A 24,133-nucleotide genomic window follows, 5' to 3' on the forward strand; every position below is an offset into this window, starting at 1 on the left:
TGTATATAAATAGATGTATAGTATCAATCTCAATTATTACAGAAACCATTTAGGCTTAGATGATAATGTCCTAGTTGAAAGGATTACATTAAGAATAGCTTTTTGGAATAAAACAGCAAAGCATCTAAGAGCAAGACCTATAAAGCCATAATGTTCATGTAAAAACCATTTCTGATCATGACAAATGATTTGTTCAGAAAGCCATTTTCTGCTGAAGGCTGGCAGTTATCAGCCTGAAAGGGGAATTTAAGCTTGCTCCTGTGGTAGATAAAATTGAGTATTTCAAACCTGTAAAACCTAGGCTCAGCTGAGCAGATTCATTCTTCATTGAGTCTATATTACTTTATGCCAAACAGTGTTTGGACAATATTATGTGCATTTCCCAGCATTCAAGATAGCCCTTTCCTGAACCACAAGCAATAAAACTGATAAGTGAAAGTGATTTGATCCCACAGCTTGCCTTCCACATTTTGTAGTATGAAAAATTAGTTCCTTTATTTCTTTGCAGAATTAAATTTTTACAAGCCTGTAAGTACATATTTTAAAAGTTTTTCAATGGTATTTTACTGACGTTTTCACTCTCCTCCCCCCCACTCCTTCCAAAAGTTAAGTTCCACACCACAATTTAAGTTGTTCCATATTAGCCAAAATTACTGTACCATTATCAGAAATGCATTATGGAGATGTATATTTCTTTTTAAATAAAACTAGAGTCAAATCAGAATGAGACTGTTGTCTTGGCAGATGGATCTGAAATATGGTGCATATGAAAAAAGCAGCATGCTCACCTTGTTATAATGAGTTTTATTCATATTCAGTGCTTCCAATCTCTTTATGCTACAGAATGAAATAGCAGCTTTTTTGGACAATTTCAGATGGTCAGAAAAATACATTGAGTTTCCAGTGACCATTAGCCACCTGAAGATTAGAACTCAAAATGAAAACTAAATTACTTCCCAAAGCAAGGTGGTGTCATGGAAGTTTGTGTGTACTGTGCATAGTTACTCAGAATTAATAACTCTTCATTAGTGGAATAATTTGGCAACCCTTATGGAAACTCAAAATAAAACTGAAAATCACACTTGCACCTATATAGGCTGAAACCCCAATGAACTATCTTTCCTGACAGCAGCAGAAGAGGTAGATTTCTTTTTCCAAAATCCAGCTCCTCATTCCTGCAATGTCTTTCAGGGGATGAGTTTCTTTTAGAGCTTATGGGTTGTGTATTTTCTATAGCATAAAAATATACAAACAGCTCAGGTACAAAAGTCTCCAAGTCCTTTATTAAAGTTTTCAGGATGTATGTGGTACATACAATTAACAGCATCACACCAGCTACAAGAAGTACTGTGTTGGAAGAGAAGTACTTCAAAACAAGTATCCGAGAGCACCAACATGGACACACACAACAGATACTACAAAAATCACTTTGAAATGGTTCCTTAAAAAAAAAAAAAAATTGACAGCTAGGACTTCAGAACTAGGAGATTCTAAATGTGGCAGATCTAGTGCAATGGCACTGGTTTAAGGAGGTTACTTCAGACTTTGGAAAGTCAGAAAAAAAGGAGGAGGGGGGGGGAAATAGGTAACTGGAAGTGGTGTCATTTTCTATGGTTTGAAAAGCTCCTGGCAGTCTGAGCCAAAACTTTCAGATCAAATTCTTGAGATCTCCTGCAGGAATTCATGGACAAACCTGTAAGTTACCTCTAAACTCTAAAATGAAAAGGGGACTGTCCATCACACACTGCATTACGAGTACCAGTTAGTAGGCACTGACACGTCAGGAAGGTTAAACAAATGTGACTTCAAAGAGTTTAAAAGGGATGAACCTGAGAGAAAAATCTTTGTTCATTATGACAGATCCAGGCCAATCCCTCCAGGTCAATGGGCTCCACACATCCATCTGTGTTCTCTAGAACTCATCCTTTTTAGTCAGATGCTCTACTTCAAAATAAACCCAAAATAAAAAAAAATAAAAATAAAAAAAAAAAAAAGACTGAACAACTCCATTCTGTACACGTTCTCCATTTCCAGAGTCCTTATTCTTCTGGCTCTAGACCTTCTCCTTTCGCTTTAATTTGGACACTTTCTTGACGGTTCCATTCTTGTTTAAGAGCTTCAGAACACGCTCCTTGTGATCCAAGACCTTCAGCATGGAGTCTCGGGCCTCACTGATCTGATCCATCACAAGTTTACACCTCTGCATATTCCCCTGAAATACACACACCACTGTCATTAAGAGCAGAACTCTCTCTCTCTGTCACTTCCAAGTCTGTAAGTCACCTTTGAATAATCACTCTTGAAATAGACTAACATTTTTTCCCCCTTGGTAGTTCTTACTAACTGCACCATAGCCAGCAATAGAATGAGTTTGTAATTAAGGGTAAAGTAGATATACTGAGCCATCAACTTTTACCTGTATCAGTTCATTTATTCGATGTAAGTCATCATCAGTTGCTGCTTTTTTCTTGGGGATTATCCCTTCCTGCAGGGAGGTGAGGCGCTCATACACGTCATGCTCCAGGTTAGTCTAGAAGACATGAGACCTTAGTGAGAATGCCCATCACTGGAATGCACAACATTCCTCCATATTAAGAAAATTATACACAAACAAGTGAGGCTATTCTGCTCCTCCCTCAGCTACTCATGTTGCTTATTCATGATGGAGCCTTTGATGTAGTGTTATTCTTCATACTAACATCCTATAAAAGGATTGCTCCACTTCTGAACGAGCATAGATCCTCACCAGTGCGCTCCGACTCTTGCCCCTGAAACAGATGCTTTGAAGAATTCAGAGGAGTACAAATTGCATCCCCACATTTGAATCCACAGCAGCCCCAATCCTGCTGAAATGCAGAGCAGCCCCGATCCTTCTGAAATGCAGAGCTGCTTCCCTTCTTTCCTCAATTCTATTCTGGGAATGCAGAGGTTTGGGGGAATTTGATGCTAGAATGCAGAGCACCTACCTCACCCCGAACCCAAAAGAGAAACATCCAAGAATGTGGAGCAGTGCTGCCTCCTCCTATCAGCAGCACCATCCCAAACAGACTCATCTTCAGATCTGTGCATCACAGGGAGGGAGTTGCCAGTTTTGAGCATCTGAACAGAATGCATCAGCTTTTATGTCTGGATCCAAACCTCCACCACTCTGAAGTTTCTGAACCACACGCAAAACATTCCCGACAACTGAAGCTCATATGGCCAACTCCCTACAGACCAAACAGTCCGAGATACTCCAGCGTCTGATGTGTTTTTCTAATTCATGATGCTTACAAAACAGCTAATGCTCATCTAGGAGTACTCCTACTTTCCCCATGTTGTAGGAAGCTCAACTGGTAAGCCCCATTCACTTACCAACTGCAGTAACTGTGCTGCGCAGAGATGGACTTTCCAACCTTGCGCACGGCAGGATACCCCTTTCTGATTGGCAATCTCCTGCAGCATAGCCTTCTTCTCTTCTAAAACCAAAGAACACAAATCTGATATGTCTAACATAGGAACAAAGGACAGTTACGATACTGTAAGATTTTTTTCCCCCTCCATATGCTCCAATAAGAACCTAACACAGATCAGTTGGTCAGGACAGCAATATCCACTCATGTACCAGATATCTGAAGATTTCAGACATATGTGGAAGTAGGGGCAGCAGAACTGGGGTGGGGAGGAGGGGTGACGGGACAACAGTAAGGGTTAGTGCTCCCACTATAGACATATTGTAGAGGCAGAAACATAGACCAGCCCCCACACTATTTCCTCTGTACCTGCAGAGGAGAAGACAGGGCAGCCCAGCCCTGCTCCTCCTCTTGTCCAACTCCCTCAGCACTAGGGAGAGGGGGCAGCTGGAGGCAGGGGCTGGAGCGGGGAAGGGGCAGAGTTATGTAATTCTGGGGCTGCGGGAGGGTTGTTTTCCCTTCAGGGCAGGAGCCAGTTGTGTAAAAGCAGTACTCAGGGCAGGGAGCTGGGCAGGCAGCTGCTCTGGGTGCCTGCCCAGACTGCGCTGCTTCCTCAGCCTGCCATCTGGGTGCAGGCTGCTCAGTGGGGGATCCGGGCGCGGGGAGATCTAGATGCACAGGGGCTTGTTGGGGGGTTCTGGGTGCAACGGCAATAGGACTCTGCAGGGGAGTCCAGGTGAAGGCGGTTAGGACTCAGCACAGGGGGTGTGGATGTGGGTGTCTCAATGGGGTGGGGATCCAGGTGCAGCTGGTTGGAACTTGGTTGGGATCTGGGTGCGGGTGGGTTGTCAGGGTGGTCCAGGTGCAGGGGGAGTGGGAGTGGGGCTTTTTGGGGCGGTGTGTGTGTGTGTGTCAGTGGGAGGGTCTGGATGCATGGGGGTGCAGCTCGCTGGACAGTGATCCCTCCCCTTTGAGCTGAGGTGCACTGGGTGCAGGAAGTGTGGAGGGGGAGGGAAGAGGAGGAGAGTTTGCAGAGCTTCCTAGAGCCAGGGGAGAAATCTAGGGGTGGGTCTGACACGGCCCCGGATGCCTACAGGGGAAGAGGAAGTCCCGTCCTCCCCAGCCCAGCTGGGACTAGCAGCTGAGCCAGGTGCATGGTAGGAGGCACCAGCTGGGCCTTTCCCGGTCCTTCCCCCTGCCCCACAGTGATTTACCTCTCTGCCAGCTGGATAGGGTCACATGACTGCTCTTGTGGATTCTCTTTGCTTCCCCGTCAGAAAGTCATTTTTCTGTGGGGAAGCAAAGAAATCTGTGGGGACATAAATTCTGTGCATGCGCAGTGGCACAAAATTCCCCCAGACGTATAATATGATGGCTACTTTTGGTGTGTGTTACTTCTCTCTGGTGGGTGGAAGGTCAGGCCTGTTTAAGTGTGACTTTCTTCCTCTACCGTCAGGAGGTCTGACAAGAGATAGCATCATTGATAGCTAGTAGAAGTTTTCCTTTAGCTCACATGATGAACATATCTGAACAGGAAACAAGTTCTATTTGCCACATTACAGTTACTTAACTCCTTTGTCTATATGACTACAACCACTCATAAGACACTGTTCCCAGCATTACGTATGGGCAATAGGAAATCCTGTAAAAAAATAAACTGACCTTTCACTCTGACATCACTGTATCTCTGAAAGTGGTGATAGGCAGCTTTCCAGGGGTTGCGATAGTGACGGAGCAGTGTGATAGGGGGTCTTGGACGCACAGGGACGTACCTGACACCTTCTTCATCTAAGAAAGAGCCAAGAGAAACAAGCAGTTTCAACTAGAAGAGACTGGCATTATCTAGTGATTTAAGCAGAAGACCAGGAAGCAGCTCAGGTGCCAATTTCCTCTCTGGGATTGAATGAGTCACTTAACATTTTACAGATGGTGAAACTGAGATGGACCTTGTGAGAAACAGATGTTTTGAAAAGCACAATGAAAGGGCTAACTATTAATTCGTAACTCAGGTTTCTTGTTTAACAGAAGTCTCATTATTGTAGAGGCAGGGAACAAAGGACGCTAATTTGGAGGAAAAGAGAAGAGCAGATATTTGAGCAGAGAAAGCAGTTATCATCAGAGATGCCATTACCTATATACTCTTTTGGAGGAGACTTGCGCTTCTCTGCTTTCACCAGAAGACTTTTGGCAGTGGATTTCTCATCATCAGTACTATTAGTCTCCATCATGTCTCCTTCCTCTGTGGAGATTACATGCTGCTGCTTCCGGGGCTTTTTCCTTGGGGAGGCACCAGGTGGCAGGTCGTTCGGGGGCATGGAAAGGTTGTTGGCCAGCAACGCAAGAGATGGAGACATGGTATTTGTAGTCAACGGAGGAACTGCTAAGATAGAAACAGAAAGAGAAATGTTTAAGAGCCTGACAGCCAGAAGAGAGAGCAACTTTATGTCAGCTAGTGTGAAAGTGACAAGCTAATACCGTCTAAGTGCTGTCCCAGTGACATCTATCCTGAAAATAATTTCATTTTACTGGGGGAAGGAAGGGGTAATAGAACAGTACGTACTAGCTGTCCAAGGAAAAAGAACTTAAACGTTGTTTGTATGGAGGAGGAAATCTATGCTTAAGGGTTTTTATATCAGTTTTGTATGACTGAAGTCAGATTTTACTGCTCTGCTGTTATCTCAGTCTCGCCTCCTCCCCAAGCATATGGGGTATCCAAACAATTGTACAAGAAAATTCAAGGAACTAGGCTCAATTTTTAAATGGAAGGGGTTCAGTGGCCACTCTGCAAACTCTTACATTTAAGATGGACAGTTCATAGTCACTGGCATTACAATGTCCTCCCCTGCTATGACTAAAACTGATCTCAAACCCATTTATCTAGAAAGATTCCTTGCTTAGGAATCAACAGGACCCTCATTTTCCATTCCAGTTGTCACTGGGACACCAGCCCATCAGAACTTCATGCCCATTCATGTCACTGAAAACAAGATTCAAACAAGTTTGTAGGCTCTGGACTTTCACTGAAATAAAACAGGAACAAGAGAATCTTTAGGAATTATTTAAAATTACTCCGATGGCAACCCTATGATTGGCATGCTGTACCACTATCCAAGGGAGTTTCATGTTGGTTTTGGTGAAGCCCTTACCATCACGCCCCAAAAAAGGAGTGACTGCAGTTACTTTAATCAGAAGCCTACCTGAGACTGGTCGCATTATGTCCATAGGTTCCACTTCCTCTTTGATTTTTATCTCTGGTGCTGGGGGTCCCAATACCGTGGAGAGGGCCCCACTCATAGTTGATGGAGGTGGAGGCGCAGCTATAATTGTGGTAGAAGTGGCTGGAGCAGCTGGAACTGCTCCTGGAATGGTTGACAGAGGTGCTGTCTGCTGAGAAGGTGGACTAGCTGCTGCAATAATTGTTGGAATGGCAGATGGAGGCTGCTGAGAGGTAGGTGGGACTGCAATGGTGGGCTGCTCGCTGGTTTGATTGGACACTGCTTCCATAGACACAGTGACTGGAGTAGCCATAGAGACATGGATTTCTGGTTTAGGCTTGGCACTAAAACATAAAAACTAGTTAATCCACTCAACATCTTAAGTGCTGCTGCCATGACTTTCTACCGCAGACAAAGTCTGTAAAGTTAATGAACTGAGCTTTGGAGCTAGCTCCTTCAGAAAACCCATTTTTTCCTGCCCCAGTACATGATGTTTACCTCAGTAATGTGGAATACTTTGTGGAATGTTTACCTCAAAATGTTCATCCCTCACTCAGGCCTGGTCTACACTGGGAGGGTGGGGGGAAATCGATTTAAGTTATGCAACTTCAGCTACATGAATAACGTAGCTTAAGTCGACGTACTTAGATCTACTTACTGCGGTGTCTTCACTGCGGTAAGTCAACTGACGACGATCCCCCGTCGACTCCGCCTGTGCCTCTCACTCCAGTGGAGTACTGGAGTCGACGGGAAAGTGCTCAGCAGTCGATTTATCGCGTGCGATAAATCGACTCCTGCTGGATTGATTGCTCCGGAGGTAAGTGTAGACATGCCCTCAGTGACATCCAGATAATTTACACTGATCTCGCAAGTAATCAGGAGATTGATTTCTTGTGCTGTTTCACCAAGAGCGCTTTCTTAGAAGATTGATACTAAAACCTTTCTCCTTCCCATAATATAAGAAGATAAGAATGGCTATACTGGGTCAGACCAAAGGTCTATATAGCCCAATATCCTGTCTTCTGACAGAGGCCAATGCCAGATGCCCCAGAGGGAATGAACAGAGCAGGTAATCAAGTGATCCATCCCATGTTGCCCATTCCCAGCTTCTGGCAAACAGAGGCTAGGGACACCATCCCTGCCCATCCTGGCTAAAAGCCATTGATATTTTATTTTTATATATATATATAAAATCTCATGACTAGATCCAAATTAAAAAAGATAAATCTATGGCAGGGGAGGTGATAGAAAGAGGTGATGACACACGTTCTTCTCGGATCTGGATCATGTAATTGACAAGGCGGTTCTAGCTGAACCCTCTGCAGCAGCATTCATTTCCAAGCATTGTGAACTACGAGCTCTACAACCTTTGCTTTACTTTTAGACAGAATGCCAGGATTTGTTTTCCTTGTGAATTATCAATGGTGATTGCTGAGCCTGTCTTCTATAAGCATAATGATACCAACACTAGTCAACTCCCTTCAGCAGGGAGCTAACAGATGCTTAATTGGCTAGTCAAATGGAAAACACTTTAGTAACTGTGAAGAATGAGTTTTCTATTAATCAAACCCAAACAGAAATATTATGAAGGCCTTCCTTTTAAATAAACATTTGATGAAGCAATCCATGTTAAAATAATTAACTTGCCGTGCTCTAAAAGGGTAAATGCAATAAGATATTGATCTGATAATGAGATCTTTTAAGGGATTAGAATCTTGTGCAAGCACCAGAACAATTACATCAGTTAAAAATACAACTCTGGTGTAATATAGTCATTCCTTTACATTTCTATTTTACTTCACAATGAATTTGTGTCATGTTTACACAACACCTTTTACACACCCTTCTCTCCTTAAACTAAATTCCATTGGCTTTGATCCATTATACAGGAGGTGCTGTCATGCAGTTTGCTGTTTGAAATCCTTACCCAGCAGGTCTGGGTGATCCAGATGTGCTCCGCACAGAGCTCTCCACACGGGTGCTAGTTACTTCAGAAGGCTGAGGGGGAATCAGACTTTTCCGGACTGCCAGTCTGGAAGACACAGATAAGCTTGGAACTTGTGCTGCTCAGGTACGTTGCCTTTAGAAACCTGAACGCCAATGAAGGCAGAAGAAAGACTGTATCTCTTGCTGCCACAAATGGAATAGGTTTTGTCTTCCTGTGCTAGTTGTATTGCACTCCTAAGGTGGTGATGGATTAGTAAACTTATGATCAGATACACTAAGGGCTGGTCTACACTGGCGGGGGGTGGGGGGGGTGTCGATGTAAGATACGCAACTTCAGCTATGGGAATAGCATAGCTGAAGTCGACGTATCTTATTTCGACTTACCTCGGGTCCTCACAGCGCGGGATCGACGGCCACGGCTCCCCCGTCGACTCCACTACCGCCGCTCGCCCTGGTGGAGTTCCGGAGTCGACAGGAGCATGTTCGGGGATCGATATATCGCGTCTAGATGAGACGCGATATATCGATCCCTGATAGATCGATAACTATACCTGCCGATTCGGCAGGTAGTCTGGATGTACCCTACTAGGATTTGCTTCTAGTATTTCTTCAAACAAGGCTTCATATTTTATTTCCCCGAAAGGGTAAGTCCAAGCTATCAGTCTCCTCTCACCCATTTTGAGGACTTCTCCACAGAGCGCCAAGGATCCTTACCAATTTTATTTTCAACGTGCCCACCCATGGTTGTGTTGAGGCCACCAGCCTCTAACTGTGGAGAATGGGCAATCTACCAGCATTGGGTGGTGCCAGCCATTTTTCCATTACTGTCCTAAGGCTCAGCAAACCACCATGACCTGACATGGTTCTCAGCTATGAGCTTACGAAGCAGAATCCTGCAGGCTGAATGTGCATTTATCATCACAGGGCAGCATAATGCTATATTGGTCAGCTAGTGAGTCTGGCAAACACGAGAGAGTCTATCACTATAAAAGACTTGAATATTCCCACAAGGTTTAATTCTGAAACTATCCAATCCCCACAAAAAAAAAAAAAAAACCCAGACCATTCTAGGAAGCAATAGACCTTTAAATGTCACCTACATAAAAAGAGAAAATTGGGCTACTGTCCCTCTTTTTTTGTTTATGATTTATATTTTTTAAAAGTGTGAAGTTTCTCTGTTTTATAAAAAACATAAGAATGGCCATAGTAGATCAGACCAATGGTCCACCTAGCCCAGTATCCTGTCTTGCAACAGTGGCCAATGCCAGATGCTTCAGAGGGAATGAACAGAACAGGTAATCATCAAGTGATCCATCCCCCGTTGCCCATTCCCAGCTTCTGGCAAACAGAGGCCAGGGACACTTCAAGAGCATGGTTTTGCATCCCTGCCCATCCTCGCTAATAACCATTGATGGACCTATCCTAAGAGTTACAAACTGACCATCAACCACACACCTCATTTGGAACCAGAAGTATGCAATCAGGCAGCAGCAGAGACCTCCCCCCCAAAAAAGCAAATACGGTACAGTACTATGTTAAACTACTACAAAATAATGGAAAAACAGCATTTTTCTTCGTATAGTAAAGTTTCAAAACTGTAGTAAGTCAATGTTCAGTTGTAAATTTTGGAAAGAACCACCATAATGTTTTGTTCAGTTATGAACATTTCAGAGTTACGAACAATCTCCATTCCCAAGGTGTTTGTAACTTTGAGGTTCTACTGTACTTCCTTTTGTTTGTTTTAAACCTGCTGCCTATTAATTTCATTTGGCGACCCCTAGTTTTTGTGTTATGAGAAGGAGTAAATAACACTTCCTTATTTACTTTCTTCACACCAGTCATGATTTTATAGACCTCTATCATAGCCCCCCTTAGTCGTCTCTTTTCCAAGCTGAAAAGTCCCAATACAGTAACTCCTCACTTAAAGTCATCCCAGTTAACGTTGTTTCGTTGTTACGTTGCTGATCAATTAGAGAACATACTCGTTTAAAGTTTCACAATGCTCCCTTATAACGTTGTTTGGCAGCCGCCTGCTTTGTCCACTGCTTGCAGAAAGAGCAGCCCATTGGAGCTAGCTGGTGGGGGCTTGGAACCAGGGTGGACTGGCAGCCCCCCCATCAGCTCCCCGCTCCCCTAAGTTCCCTGTGCAACCGCCGCCCAGTGGGCTATCAATTGCCAGCAGTTCAGCTGTCCCTCCCCCCACTGCCATGTGCTGCTCCTGCCCTCTGCCTTGGAGCTGCTCCTGGGTGCCTCCTGCTTGCTGTGTGTAGGGGGGAAGGGCAGAAGGCCCTAATATCAGGGTGTCCCCCTCCCCCCACTTATCCCATCTCAATAGAGCAGAGGGGTGGGGTGGGTAAAGGGGCATGACAGGGCTCAGGACGGAGGGAGCTTGCTGTCTCAACTTGCTGATCTACTTAAAAAGGCAATGTACTTAGAGTGGGGTCAGCGTACTTACAGAGGCAATGCACATCTCTCTCTCACACAGAGGGTGGGTGCCTCTGTCTGCCGTGCTGTCTCCCCTCCCTCCCTTTGTGCTGCCTTGTAGAGTGTGAGACTACATTAACAATGTGTTAACCCTTGAGGGCTCAGCCAAGTGCTTGTTCATCACTTAGCAGTAAGGCATTCCCTGGGAAATATCCCACCCTCTGTCTTCACCATCTCAAACAAGCTTCACAAACGTCATTGCTGTGTACAGTATTAAACTGTTTGTTTAAAAAACTTATACTGTGTGTGTGTATATATATATATATATATACACATACACACACACACTCTATCCCGATATAACACGAATACAGATATAACGCAATAAAGCAGTGCTCTGGGGGGGGGGGGGGGCCTGTGCACTCTGGCGGATCAAAGCACGTTCGATATAACGCAGTAAAATTTTTGACTCCTGAGGACAGCGTTATATTGGGGTAGAGGGATGTGTGTGTGTGTACACACACACACACACACACACACACACACACACACACACACACACACAAATATAAAAATATAGTCTTTTGCCTGGTAAAAAAATTGCCCTGGAATCTAACCCCTCCTATTTACATTAATTATTATGGGGAAATTGGATTAGCTGAACATCATTTCGCTCAAAGTCGTGTTTTTCAGGAACACAACTACAACATTAAGCAAGGAGTTACTGTATTAATAATCTCTCCTCATGTGGAAGCTGTTCCATATCCCTAATAAATGTTGTTGTCCTTTTCTGTACCTATTCTAATATATCTTTTTTGAGATGGGGTGACTCAATCTGCACGCGATATTCAAGGTGTAGGCGTACCATGGATTTATATAGAGATAATACGATATTTTTCTGTCTTATTATCTATCCCTTTCCTAATGATTCCCAACATTCTATTAGTTTTTTTGTCTGCCGCTGCACATTGAGTGGATGTTTTCAGGGAACTATCCACAATGACTCCAAGATCTCTTTCTTGAGTGGTAACAGCTAATCTAAACCCCATCATTTTATATGCATAGTTAGGATTAAGTTTTCCAATGTGCATTACTTTGCATTTGACCTTAAATACCAAGTATGTCAAGTCTAGTCTTGGAGGACTCACTGGAAGTCTCAAAAGTTGAAGGCAAACTTTTTTAGCCCTTAATTGGCAAGAATGAGTTATTGAATCTAAGAGTTCTTCCCCTACCTATTTATTCAAGCATTCGAATTAAGCAGGAGTTTTAAACAGTCTAAGTTAAAGCTACGTTCCTCTCTTTGCTAATCAGGTTTCACTTTCATGTCATTTGTGTGTTATAATCTTACTCCTTCTCCAGTTGTCCATAAAGTGTTCCAGAAAAAACAGGGCAGACAAAACCTGAATTTAATTAATTTAAAAAAAGCATGAAGCAAAAAGGAAGTGGCTCAAATATTTTGTTTCCCCTTGCAGGTCACATTTAAGAGCTGGAGTCAAATTCTCCTATACATCCCCATTAGTGACAACAGGATATGACTCAATCATCTGCTCTAAAACAGGATGGACAAAAATGTAACCTGGATGAAGTGTATCTTTCATAGAGATGGGCATCTTACTTGCATCCTGCACTGGTTAAATTTTCCACCCTCACTGAAGCACAGACGTTTCTTCTACTTGGACGAGACGACTGGTGCCCAACCTTATTACACAGGAGGGCCCCATCAACCTAAGCACAACCATGTGCGGGCCAAACAGATTCTACATATTTTAATAAGATTTAAAGTCACCTGTATTGATTTATATTTTAAGTTCAGCTTGTTTTAGAGGTGTTTAGATAGGTTGTTTCATGTACAGAATTGTCTATTTACACGCTGTGTAAACTAAAATGATGTGATCATGACGACAAAATGCTAATGAATCGATCATTAGTATATAGCATTGAAGCAGGCTGCGAGTCTTATGAAATGCTCTGTTGGGCCATGTACGGCCTGCAGGTTGGGCACCCCTGGACTAGTCTGAGAAGAAGAGCAATTAAATGCCAAGTCAAGTCCTACTCACCCATCTGTAGCTGGTTTCTTCCGGAGGATGCTTGGGCGTGGGGATGAGCCCTGGGCTGGTGCACTGGCGCTGGCACTCTGGCTGTGAGTTTGTACCACTGTGGTCGCTGCTGGAGCTGCATTGAATGTGTTGCTAATAGGATTGGCCACAATGGTGGCTCCATCTGCCAAGACCACTGCTGGGAAGGACAAAAGGGACATGAAAGAAAAGGAGAGAGAGACAGAACACAACAAAGAAGATGGGAAAAGCAGCAGTTATTAAAAGAAACACTTGATGGGAAAGTAGGTATTCGTATATTTGCTCCCCAAGCTCTCTCCTAGTTTTGAAGTGTAGTGCTGTACAAAGCAATTTAATAACAACCTTCTCTAGGGGAGATGGAAGGCATCACCTGCCTAACAACTGTTGCTAGGTAAGACTAGCATTCCAAGAGAAATGGAAGGGGCAGAGCTTCCCAGGGAAGAATGTATCACTATATGCATAAGAATTGCATGTCTTTGGCAATGCTTATTACTTGTAAATAAGGCACTGTCTCACAGTGCTGTGTCCTAACCTTCTGCCAGGTGTGTTTGGCCATCTCAGCTGACCATTGATTCAGGACATTTAGTCAGACAGGTGAGAAGTAGATACTGGACAATATTTGCTTGCCAGCCAGCTCTGGGAGGGGCTAGAGTGGTCTCTGAGATGCTAGATGCCTTTTCCTCAGAAAGTCTTCAGGATAGCTGGACTGATGTTTTTCCTCACATGAGGGATTTCCTGCGGTAGTCCAGCTGGTGAAGGTATTTTGCAGTCACTTTTCAAAGTGTGACTGTAATGGGTTTCATGTCTTGGGCAATTTATAGGCAACATATCCTATCTCTGAGAAGAGCTAGCCATTCCTCAGAAGAATCATCCACATGCAGAGAAGGTTTGTCAAGTTCTTCAGCTGCAGTGGCACTTCCAGCTTTAGTCATAACATCGTCAGACCAACACTAACTTAAAAAAACAAATCACTAAAATCTACTTGCAACCTGATCATGTAGTTTTGGCTCGTAAATAATGGAACAAAAACAAATCTACTGAGAGAACGCATATTAGTATATTTAATGTCTGCTATTGTATTACCACTGTAGCTTTATAAAGGTTTGTACTATATAAATACTATTTCTCATCAGGGTGTGGCTTCCCAGAGAGTTAGTCTAGCTAAGATATTTCAGTTGATCAAGAAGCTGGAGGTGAATTCAAGGCTACGTCGCTCCCTTGAACTGATCCCATATATAGCCTGGACCTAGTTGGCTGAAGTTACCTGAAGTCTTTGTTTCTGTTTGTGGCTGCTGAGCATTGATTGGTGCAGGCTGGAGTCCCTGTGTTCCAATTGGTGCAGCTGGGTGGAGTCCCTGTGTTCCAATTGGTGCTGGCTGGATCCCCTGTGTACTGATAGGCGCTGGCTGGATCCCCTGTGCACTGATAGGCGCTGGCTGGATCCCCTGGATGTGACGGGCATGAGATGCATCTACAGTCATCAGCTGCATGGGATTGAGGTGCACAGTGGAGGCCACTCCTACACCAGTTTGAGCTGTGATGGCAGAGTTGGGGGCCTGAGCTGAAACTGAGAACAGTAACATGAACATTGATTATTTCCACCCCAATGGACTACTTCATTTTCCTATGGTGCATAAAGAGGGGTTCTAAAAACTATTTGGATTTTTATTTAAGATGGAGCAATTTGCTTAACATTCTGCAGTCTCCTTGCTACTGCTGAAGATAACAGAATTTGAATAAGATTTTTCCCATCACAAACTAACTCTCCAGACTGCTGAGAGCCATAACAAATTCAGATGCCTTAATTTTGCATTTACGATGTCTGTCTGCTACTACAAGATACTATAACTTAATTGCAAAACCAGTCAGAAAGTGGGATACAACAGGAAGAAGGGAGCAAAGCCTGTGTTTTTGGAAGAATACTGTCAACTTGTTCTTTAACTCACAAGTTTAAAAATTAGCCGTTTGAATCCTGCAACTGAAGTCTATACTACCCCTGAAAGTGTGTCTCTACTTTTGCCACTGATATGTTATTTAAGAGAGTCCTTTGAGTGTCAAGATACAAAATGTTTTCAGTTTTTGAAAAAAGGAAAGAGCTGCACTGAAGCATTTATTTTAAAAAGACAGGCTTGCAAACTTGTAACAGTTTTGAGCCTACTAATGTGAATTAAAAAAGAAAAATATCTGTGATAGTTTACAAAAGAAGAGAGAGAAGTAGAATCCAAGTGTGGAACGCTTTTAAAATATGGCTTAGTTTAAATTTTCTCTAATCCTAAATACTTGACACTACAACTGGGTGAACTGGTTTGTTCTTAAGCCCAACCCATTATCCAACACCCACAATGCAGTGGAATTTAACCGTTATGCAAAATGGTGCTCCAGAATATAAGCTTTCTTTTTAAAGACATATATATATATATCTAGCCCTCATTATTGCGATGTTAACCATGACGACAAGAACTGATATAGTGTTGTATTTTTGAGTCTGCAGCTGCTTGAATCAATAGTCAGAGAGATGTGAACTGCCCCATTCTCCTCAATGAAATGTTAACTCTGAAGCCTAAACCCTAATTTATACAGTTAACTTTCACTACTGATCATTTCATGCCAAACACCCTAACTGTCCCCCACCCCGCTGCAAAGGCCTCCAGATTTTCCCTTGCACCTCATCTTCCATGATGCATTTATGTATTGTTAACAATACATAAATGCAACAGCACATTGAAAATTGAAGTGGGGGACAGTGGACAGCAAACTGAATGTAATATCACAATAGATAACACAGGGGCTAGTGTGCTGAGTTTAGTGACATCTTAGGCCAGAACAACTCCCAGTTATGGAGACCCACAACTTCATCAGCAAAACCGTGTATGTATGTAAGGTAAAAGGAGTGAATATTACAAAATTAAATTGGCTTATTAGAACATGGATCATGAGAGACCCATCAAGGAGATTTGGGTCTGGATAAATGCCCAAACTTGTTTAGCAGAATCTCTGTGAACCAGTACCTTGAACTGCACTGAACACTTCTACCAGTCAGGCCTGGCATACTCTTATTGCTGCTCCAAGACTGCTCTAAAAGTCACTTGCATGGCAATTCCTTACCAGGATATTGGCGGATGGTGGACACAGAGCTGGTGATGGGGGTATAAGTGTGTGCAGCCAAAGGGTAGGCAGAAGGCGGGTACGTTGGTAAGAAGTACTGGAATTGGACTGGCACCGACTGCCTACAGATATGAAGATACAGCAAGTGTCAGACAAATCATTACAACTTGCAACCACCTCTTCAATCCCAGTGCTCAGACCACCCTCTAATCTTTGCAACGTCCCTAAGCAAGAGTATCAACTAGCCCTGACTATTCTAGAGATCCCTTTCAGCTAGCTAAATTCAGAAACCTTAAACCCCCTTAAGCGTTAGCTATCATGTCAATTCATGCATATGATAAGCCTTTCGCTCTACTTAAAGAATTCTTTCCCACCTACCTGTTGTCACTTCTTGTTTCCATGGCAACTGGGTTTGGCGATGCTCGGTGTCCAGATATGGGAATGAGATTACTCCTCTCTCCTGTATAATCAGACTGGATCCGAGGAGAAGTGTGTGTGATTTGCTGAGGAACCACCTTAGCTGCATAATGAAAAACAAGTAGCCAATTGACAACCAAAACAAAGAAGAGAGCAGATGCAGAAAAGGAGAGTTTGAAATCCAGATGATTAAACTTTCTTCTCCTCAGTGAAAATGAACAAGTCTTTTTATTTCACTAACAACAGGGCAGAATCAGAGAAGGAATGGAAACTCTTATTCATTTGTAATGTGTGACCCTTGGGCTCTAAGTGCACATATAAAATACATAATATCAAATTAAGTGACCTCAATTCCTGAATAATCTTAATTCTCCATGATCAGCCCTTTTTCCCCTTGCCATAGCTTGAGTGGACAGATCTTCAGGGACCAATCCATATGGTGGAAAAGGAGAGAAGGACAGAAGTTTTAATGAGAGCAAGCAAAACCCAGGAGGACCATGAAACTCTCCAGTTGCAACTGGTGAATGGAGACCATGCTTCCCTCCCCAAGCCTTACAGGAAGATTTTAAAGAAAACTACAACCTCCTCCACAGATAAGTGGTTGAAGACAGACACGGCTTGCTGGAATACATTTAAAGGCAAATTCAATGTGGCAAAAGTTTAGACCTTTGTTTGTAGAGACTGAAAGTTGGGATGCAGAGTGTGGAACAGGCAGGTGAAGATGCAGAAAGTTTGGTACTTGGCCTTTGCTGATAATATTTTTGCTAATCACTGGCTTTGTTTACAGGTTCTGGAGTTTAGTCTTTGGTAAGGTACACTGACCACAAAGGCAAACCAAAGATTTTACACTTGATATTGGAGTTTCTGCTAGTCAGAAGTTGAGTTTATCTCCAGCCATGATAGAGGTTCCCTAGAGACAAAGCATACCTCATTTACCATTCTCCATCCCGGCACAGAAAAACAAGTGGTTGTATTTCAGTAGGGATTTAATGAAAGAACTGACTAAGGCCTGGTCTACATTAACCCCCCAATTCGAACTACGGTATGCAACTTCAGCTACGTGAATAATGTAGCTGAAGTCGACGTACCTTAGTTCGAACTTATCACGGTCCAGATGTGGCAGGCAGGCTCCCTCGTCGACTCCGCGTACTCCTCGCACCGAGCAGGATTACTGGAGTTGACGGGGAGCACTTCTGGGTTCGATTTATCGCGTCCAGATAAGACGCGATAAATCGAACCCAGAAGTTTGATTGCCTGCCGCCGAACCAGCACGTAAGTATAGACAAGCCCTAACAGAAATAAAGCCACAGACCTGCCAGTGCTCTAGTTTTACAACAGTTCCTCTATGAAACAGAACACCTAACTCAAGATAGTTTTCTAACCTGAAAGTTAGCAACACTACCTTTAGTCAGCAGCAACAATTTTAAAAGCTTCTGAGCAACACTGTTGAAAACAGATGTCTCAGCCAGGTTCCACATCTAGGTGCTAAGACAGTGAGTGAGGAGATAAACTGGACTAAGCGTCCTACTCTCAAAACACACAGTCAGATGCGACTAGGCTCCGGCTAAAACTTCTAGCAATATTGAAGGAGAACTTACTCCTTCACTAAGGAAGACAGATTTATATCCCTTAGTAGATATATCCTCAATACATCATACTACATGGTATGAAGTTCCAGGAGGCTCAAGTTTGTTTGGAATAAAGATGCATTTGAGGAGGCCAATAGTTAACTAGACTAACCAAGTGCTTCCAGAACGCTCCCTGCATCATTTAAAAATATATTAGGGCTCAACAAATCTACTTGTTTGTCTCTCCCAACTTGGGATTGATGTTTTTGTTATTTCTCTTGTTAATGTGCTAGTAATACATAGATGCCCCAAACCATCCTGGATGTATGTGTAAAGAGATGTCAGCTGAATTACACCCATTCCATCAGAAGTTGAAATCACTCACCAACTGGGATATTTGAGGTGGTCACAGCAGTGGCATGGGAAGAGTGGGAGGGCATTGTCATGGTGACAATTGTACTTGTAGGAGCTTGGGTATGAGACACAGAACCTGAAAGACAGAAAGTGACACTAGAGATTTCTATACAGCTACATCACCCTAATATCCATATCCTAAACACACAGAGAGAACTAGAGAACAAGCACCAGGAATTTTCTATCCAAGCATTCCCTGTCCCCCATACTCCCCCCGCCCCCAACAAAAACAGTTCACATTCTAACTAGGGACAGGATCTCTGATGACTGTTTGCAGAACGAAGATGTTCTGCCACCCTTTGTCACCTCTCAACATCATGGAGACGTGATGGTCCCACTACTGAGCTGTGAATACTCACCAGCCGTGGTTGCTGAGGCAATAGTATTGGTTGCCAAAATGGGTGCCACTGTTGCTGCCGCCACTGGAGTACCAGTACTAAAAATGGTTTTCTAGAGAAAAGAAAGTTTCACATGAAGAGAAATTTACAGATACATTTTACTTTTTATTTGCTTTAAAATCATATTGCAGCTATTCCTAAGAGAACAGGACACCAGGTTTCTAGCCTAACTTTGAACCCTGTTCATCACTTACTCTGGGTCATCAAGATGTTGTGGTTCAAAGTAAGAAAAAAATATGGGATAAGGCTGTAAAAAATAATTGTGGGTCATGATTTTCTCCCGACACACACACTCCCCCCCCCCCCCCCCAACAGCTGACCGCCCACAGACGCACCTGCCCCTTGCCCATACACCACTTGCACTGACCACACCAAAACCACAAAGGTGAACAACTGTGTCCATAACTTTTGACCCCCCCAAAAAATCACAACTTTCTCACAGCCTGAACTGTGGAAGAAACTACACTGATCTCATCTCATGGGATTTACCTGAGCCATGTTGTGGAGCTGCTGTTTTGGTGTTCCTATGGCTGGGTGAGATGGCAGCGTGATCCGAGTTGCCGTGTCCCGTGGCTGCGCAGGGCGCTGAATATTAATAGCTGCGGAAGGTGGGTGCTGCTGGATAGACAGAGTGGGCCGACTGGGAAAAGAAAGAAAGGACGTTCAGAGAACTAATCTTTATTTAGTATCCAGACAGTGAAACAAGGATTACTGGCTCCCCCCATACTGGCAAGTAGAGACATCAGACTCCATTTGTCTTCTCTTTGAGGGCTACACTACTATTGAATCCATGTTAACACAGTGACAGAATTTGCAGAAGTGCCTGCTGTATAATTCTTATTCTGTGTCTTCCACAGGTGGGAACAAACAGAGTCCTCAGTATCTAGAGATACCAACATGAGCAAAACAAGCTAATTTCAATTTCTACCCCTCCCCTCACCCCGAGATATTTTGAATATTCCAACACTCATATGCCATTTTCTACAGAAACTTCTGCTAGAAGAGGATGGGACTGAATTAGCCAGGTGCTGTCATGGCAGGCCAGTAAACCCAATTCCTTGGGAAACAAATTGGTCAAGTTCCCGTTTAGCTGTTTTTCTCTCTGGGAACAGAAAACAATATTTAGCATTTACAGTGTTTTTCCTTCACAGAGCTGCAAGCATTTCACACAAATGGATAAGCATTATTTTCCTGGTCTTACAGATGAGCCCACTCAGACAAAGGTTAAGTGATGTGCCTAAAGTCACACAGCAAGTCACTGGCAGAGCAGAGGAAAGAACCCATGTTGACTGACACACTCATGTGCTGTATCAATTGGACCTCAGCAGAGAAATCTCCTATATAGTATTTCTGACATTCACAGGGGTATCAGCCTTCTCTACTCCCCTTCATGCTGTCTATGTGAACGTCAGGAATCTTGGGGCTCCTCAAGACATTTTCCTTATGTGTTTACCTCAGGGCTGATTCCGTAGCATGTGCTGCTGTTGTAGTAATAACTGGAGACTGAGCTCTTGTGGCGGAGACTGTTGCTATTACAGCAGGAGGGATAGTGCTTGATGTCGTCACAGGAGGACGAGACTGTAAAGACAACAGAATAATAAAAGTAAGTCACAATGATGCAATTGAGAAAGTAGCTGGAAAATACTTTGATAAAGCCAAATTTCCTAGATCTCAGTATAAAATACTGGCACGTGGAGATGTTCCCAGTCTATAAAACTCTTTTGTGAAGTTCTGGTCTGGTTTTCAGAGCAGAAGCATCAGAGGTAGTTGATGATCAAAAGCAGTTAAAAGATCAGATATGTACAGAAACTGTTCCAATGGTTCAGCGCTTCCATATGCCATTAGAAAATATGTTTTTTATTTTGATGAATTCCATTCATGACTACCAAACATAATCTATACTATAGACAGTTATGCAAATGAGGTTACATTTGGACATAACTATAAAAATATGCACAACATTATGTGGAATCAGACATCCAAATGAGCACGCATCCCCTCACCATCTCATTTTAAATATATATATTTCCTGGTCCAGTATTTAGTTTTATATTACCCCCATCAAACTGATTTAAAGTTTGATTATAAAGTAACAGCACAAACTCAAGCCAGGCCTTTTTGGACTTAAATGAAGTTTTCAAGCATATTCAGAATGAGGACTTCTCCAGAGTTTAATCAGTTTGTAGACAGTTTAAAGGTCTGTAATCACCAGCTCATAGTTAGCCTACAAAAAAGCCTGTAAAGCTTTCTACATGATGCTGCCAATGCCAACAGCCCAGTAAATAAAGGATGCTAATGTTATGTTCTGGGTGGATTCCCCCTAAAAGTCAGGAAGATCTTTGAATGAACAGTAATAGTGTGTCTGCAATACAGCATGATTGCCGCTTGCCTGGATTGGTTGATGAATGATGTGCTGAACAGCTGGCTGAGCTGTAGCTGCATTTGGCAACTGTGAAGCTGGCCTCAGAACTGTGGTTACTTTAGAGCTGGACATCACAGCAGCTGCTGCCGCACCTAAGGAACAAATCACGTGTGTTATTGCAAAACATATATATCTGCCAATATACAGAGAGGCATGTAAAATTAAGAAGGTTGTAGAGGAGTTTTTAAACTAAGGGCTGGGAGAAAGATGACAGGTGCGGAGGAGCAGATGGTTCGAACAGAGACATCCCTTATTGGATTTATTAAAGGGGAGTCTCTATAGCCTAGTAAAGAAGAGAGGACAGAAATTGATAAACTACAAATAGGAACTGAAGAGAAACAGTCAAATGAAAAAAAGTCCCATCATTTACATCACTTGAAGGCAGACAACTAAATATTGACAAATTTTGTAAGTGCTTGTATACAGATGCTAGAAGTTTAAATACTAAGATGGGTGAACTTGAGTGCCTGGTATTAAATGAGAATATTGATTTAACAGGCATCACAAAAAATTGGTGAAACAATGATAATCAATAGGACACAGTAATACCCAGTGTATAAAATATACAGGAAAGACAGCGTAGGTTGTGCTTCTGGGGGAGGGCACTACTTGTGAAAGAAAGCACAGAGTCAAATATAGTAAAAATGTTAAACGAATCACACTGTACCATAGAAACTCTATGGATAAAAATTGCATGCTTGAATAGTAAGAGCATAGCACTAAGAATACACTACTGACCACCTGAACATGATGATGACAGTGATTGTGAAATGCTCAGGGAGATTAGAAAGGCTATAAAAACAGAAAACTCAAAAATAACGGGGAATTTCAACTATCCCTATACTGACTGGGTACATGTCACCTCACAACAAGATACAGAGATACAATTTCTAGAAACCATTGATGACTGCTTCTTGGAAGAGCTAGTTCTGGAACCCACAAGGGGAGAGGCAATTCTTGATTTTGACCTAAGTGACGAGAAGTGATTATAACTGAACCGCTCAGTAATAGCGACCATAATATAAATTTAATTTAATATCCCTGAGGGGACGACGACACACCAAAGAACCCCACCTCAGTAGCATTTAACTTCAAAAAGGGTAACTACACAAATATGAGAAAGCTAGTTAAACAGAAATAAAAGGAACAGTTACAAACAAACAGTCATGCTTGTAAGCTGCATGGAAACTTTAAAAACACCACAACAGAGATTCAAACTATATGTATACCCCAAATAAAAAAAAAAAAACAGTAAGAGGAGAGGGAAAAAAGTCACCATGGCTAAACAGAGTAAAAGAGGCGGTTAGAGACAAAAAGACATCCTTTAAAAATTAGATGTCAAATCATACTGAAGAAAATAGAAAGCAGTATAAACTCTGGCAAGCAAAATGAAAATGTCCAGTTAGGCAGGCTGAAAAGGAATTTGAAAAGCAACTAGCAGTCTAGAAAACACAAAAACTAACAGCAAAATTTTTTTTTCCAAGTACATCAGAAGCAGGAAACATGCCAAACAATCAGTGGGGCCACTGGACAATTGAAGTGCTAAAAAAAAAAAAAAAGGACACAAGGAAGACAAGGCCATTGAGGAGAAGCTAAATGAATTCCTTGCATCGGTTTTCACTGCAGAGGATGCAAGGGAGATTCCCACACCTGAGCCCTTTTTTTTAGGTGATGAATCTGAGAACTGTCCCAGATGGAGGAGTCAACAGAGGAGGTTTTGGAATAACAAATTGATACATTAAGAAGTAATAAGTCACCAGGACCAGATGGTATTCACCCAAGAGTTCTGAAGGAACTCAGATATGAAATTGCAGAACTACTAATTGTGGTATGTAACCTACTGATTAAATCAGCCTCTGTACCAGATGACTGGACGATAGCTAATGTAATGCCAATTTAAAAAAAAAAAAAAAAAAAAAAAAGGCTCCAGAGGCAATCCTGGCAATTACAGGCTGGTGAGTGAAATTTCAGTACCAGGCAAATTGGTTGAAGCTATAGTAAAGAACAGAATTAGCAGACATGTAGATGAACACAATTTGTTAAGGAAGAGTCAACCCATCTTTTGTGAAGGGAAATCATGCCTACCATCTATTAGAATTATTTGGGGGGACAGGGTCAACAAACATATGGACAAGAGTGATCCAATGGATAGAATATACTTGGACTTTCAGAAAGCCTTTGACAAGGTTCCTCACCAAAGGCTCTTAAGCAAAGTAAGCAGACATGGGATAAGAGTGAAGGTCCTCGCATGGATCTGTAACTGGTTAAAAGACAGGAAACGAAGGATAGGAATAAATGGTCAGTTTTCACAGTGGAGAGAGGTAAAAGGCAGAATTCCCCAAGGATTTGTACTGGAACCTGTGCTGTTCAACATATTCATAAATGATCTGGAGAAAGGAGTAAACAGTGAAGTGGCAAAGTTTGCAGACGATATAAAATTACTCAAGATAGTAAAGTCCACAGCTGATCTCTAAGAGTTACAAAGGGATCTCACAAAACTGGGTGAGTGGGCAACAAAATGGCAGACGAAATTCAATGCAAATAAATCCACAATAATGCACACTGGAAAACATAATCCCAACTATACACACAAAACAATGGGGTCTAAATCAGCTGTTATGACTCAAGAAAGAGATCTTGGAGTCATTGTGGATAGTTCTCTGAAAACATTTGCTCAATATACAGCAGCAGTCAAAAAAGCTAACAGGATGTTAGGAAACATTAGGAAACAGAGATAACGAGACAGAAAATATCAT

General features: G+C 42.6%; 1 protein-coding gene across 5 annotated transcripts in view; it reads right to left on the minus strand.

The window, feature by feature from the left end:
• Nucleotides 1-1,256: 1,256 nt before the first annotated feature.
• Nucleotides 1,257-24,133, minus strand: part of SAP130 (Sin3A associated protein 130) — a 33,359-nt gene continuing 10,482 nt past the window's right edge. For 2 of the 5 annotated variants that reach the window (XM_034781986.1, XM_034781984.1), the window contains exons 6-21: nucleotides 21,345-21,469; nucleotides 20,409-20,533; nucleotides 19,445-19,595; nucleotides 18,917-19,007; nucleotides 18,529-18,633; nucleotides 16,537-16,678; nucleotides 16,159-16,280; nucleotides 14,318-14,620; nucleotides 13,036-13,213; nucleotides 8,535-8,639; nucleotides 6,590-6,951; nucleotides 5,524-5,772; nucleotides 5,055-5,180; nucleotides 3,355-3,458; nucleotides 2,417-2,530; nucleotides 2,054-2,212 (exon numbers count right to left, since the gene is read on the minus strand). In XM_034781986.1, the coding sequence (XP_034637877.1) occupies nucleotides 2,054-2,212; nucleotides 2,417-2,530; nucleotides 3,355-3,458; nucleotides 5,055-5,180; nucleotides 5,524-5,772; nucleotides 6,590-6,951; nucleotides 8,535-8,639; nucleotides 13,036-13,213; nucleotides 14,318-14,620; nucleotides 16,159-16,280; nucleotides 16,537-16,678; nucleotides 18,529-18,633; nucleotides 18,917-19,007; nucleotides 19,445-19,595; nucleotides 20,409-20,533; nucleotides 21,345-21,469 (2,561 nt within the window). Of the gene's footprint in view, nucleotides 2,213-2,416; nucleotides 2,531-3,354; nucleotides 3,459-5,054; nucleotides 5,181-5,523; nucleotides 5,773-6,589; nucleotides 6,952-8,534; nucleotides 8,640-13,035; nucleotides 13,214-14,317; nucleotides 14,621-16,158; nucleotides 16,281-16,536; nucleotides 16,679-18,528; nucleotides 18,634-18,916; nucleotides 19,008-19,444; nucleotides 19,596-20,408; nucleotides 20,534-21,344; nucleotides 21,470-24,133 lie in introns of all 5 variants that reach the window. The other 3 variants (XM_034781983.1, XM_034781982.1, XM_034781981.1) reach the window with 2 other exon arrangements.

The sequence above is a fragment of the Trachemys scripta genome, chromosome 9, assembly GCF_013100865.1.
Source record: "Trachemys scripta elegans isolate TJP31775 chromosome 9, CAS_Tse_1.0, whole genome shotgun sequence".
In the NCBI taxonomy this organism is placed as follows: domain Eukaryota; kingdom Metazoa; phylum Chordata; order Testudines; family Emydidae; genus Trachemys; species Trachemys scripta.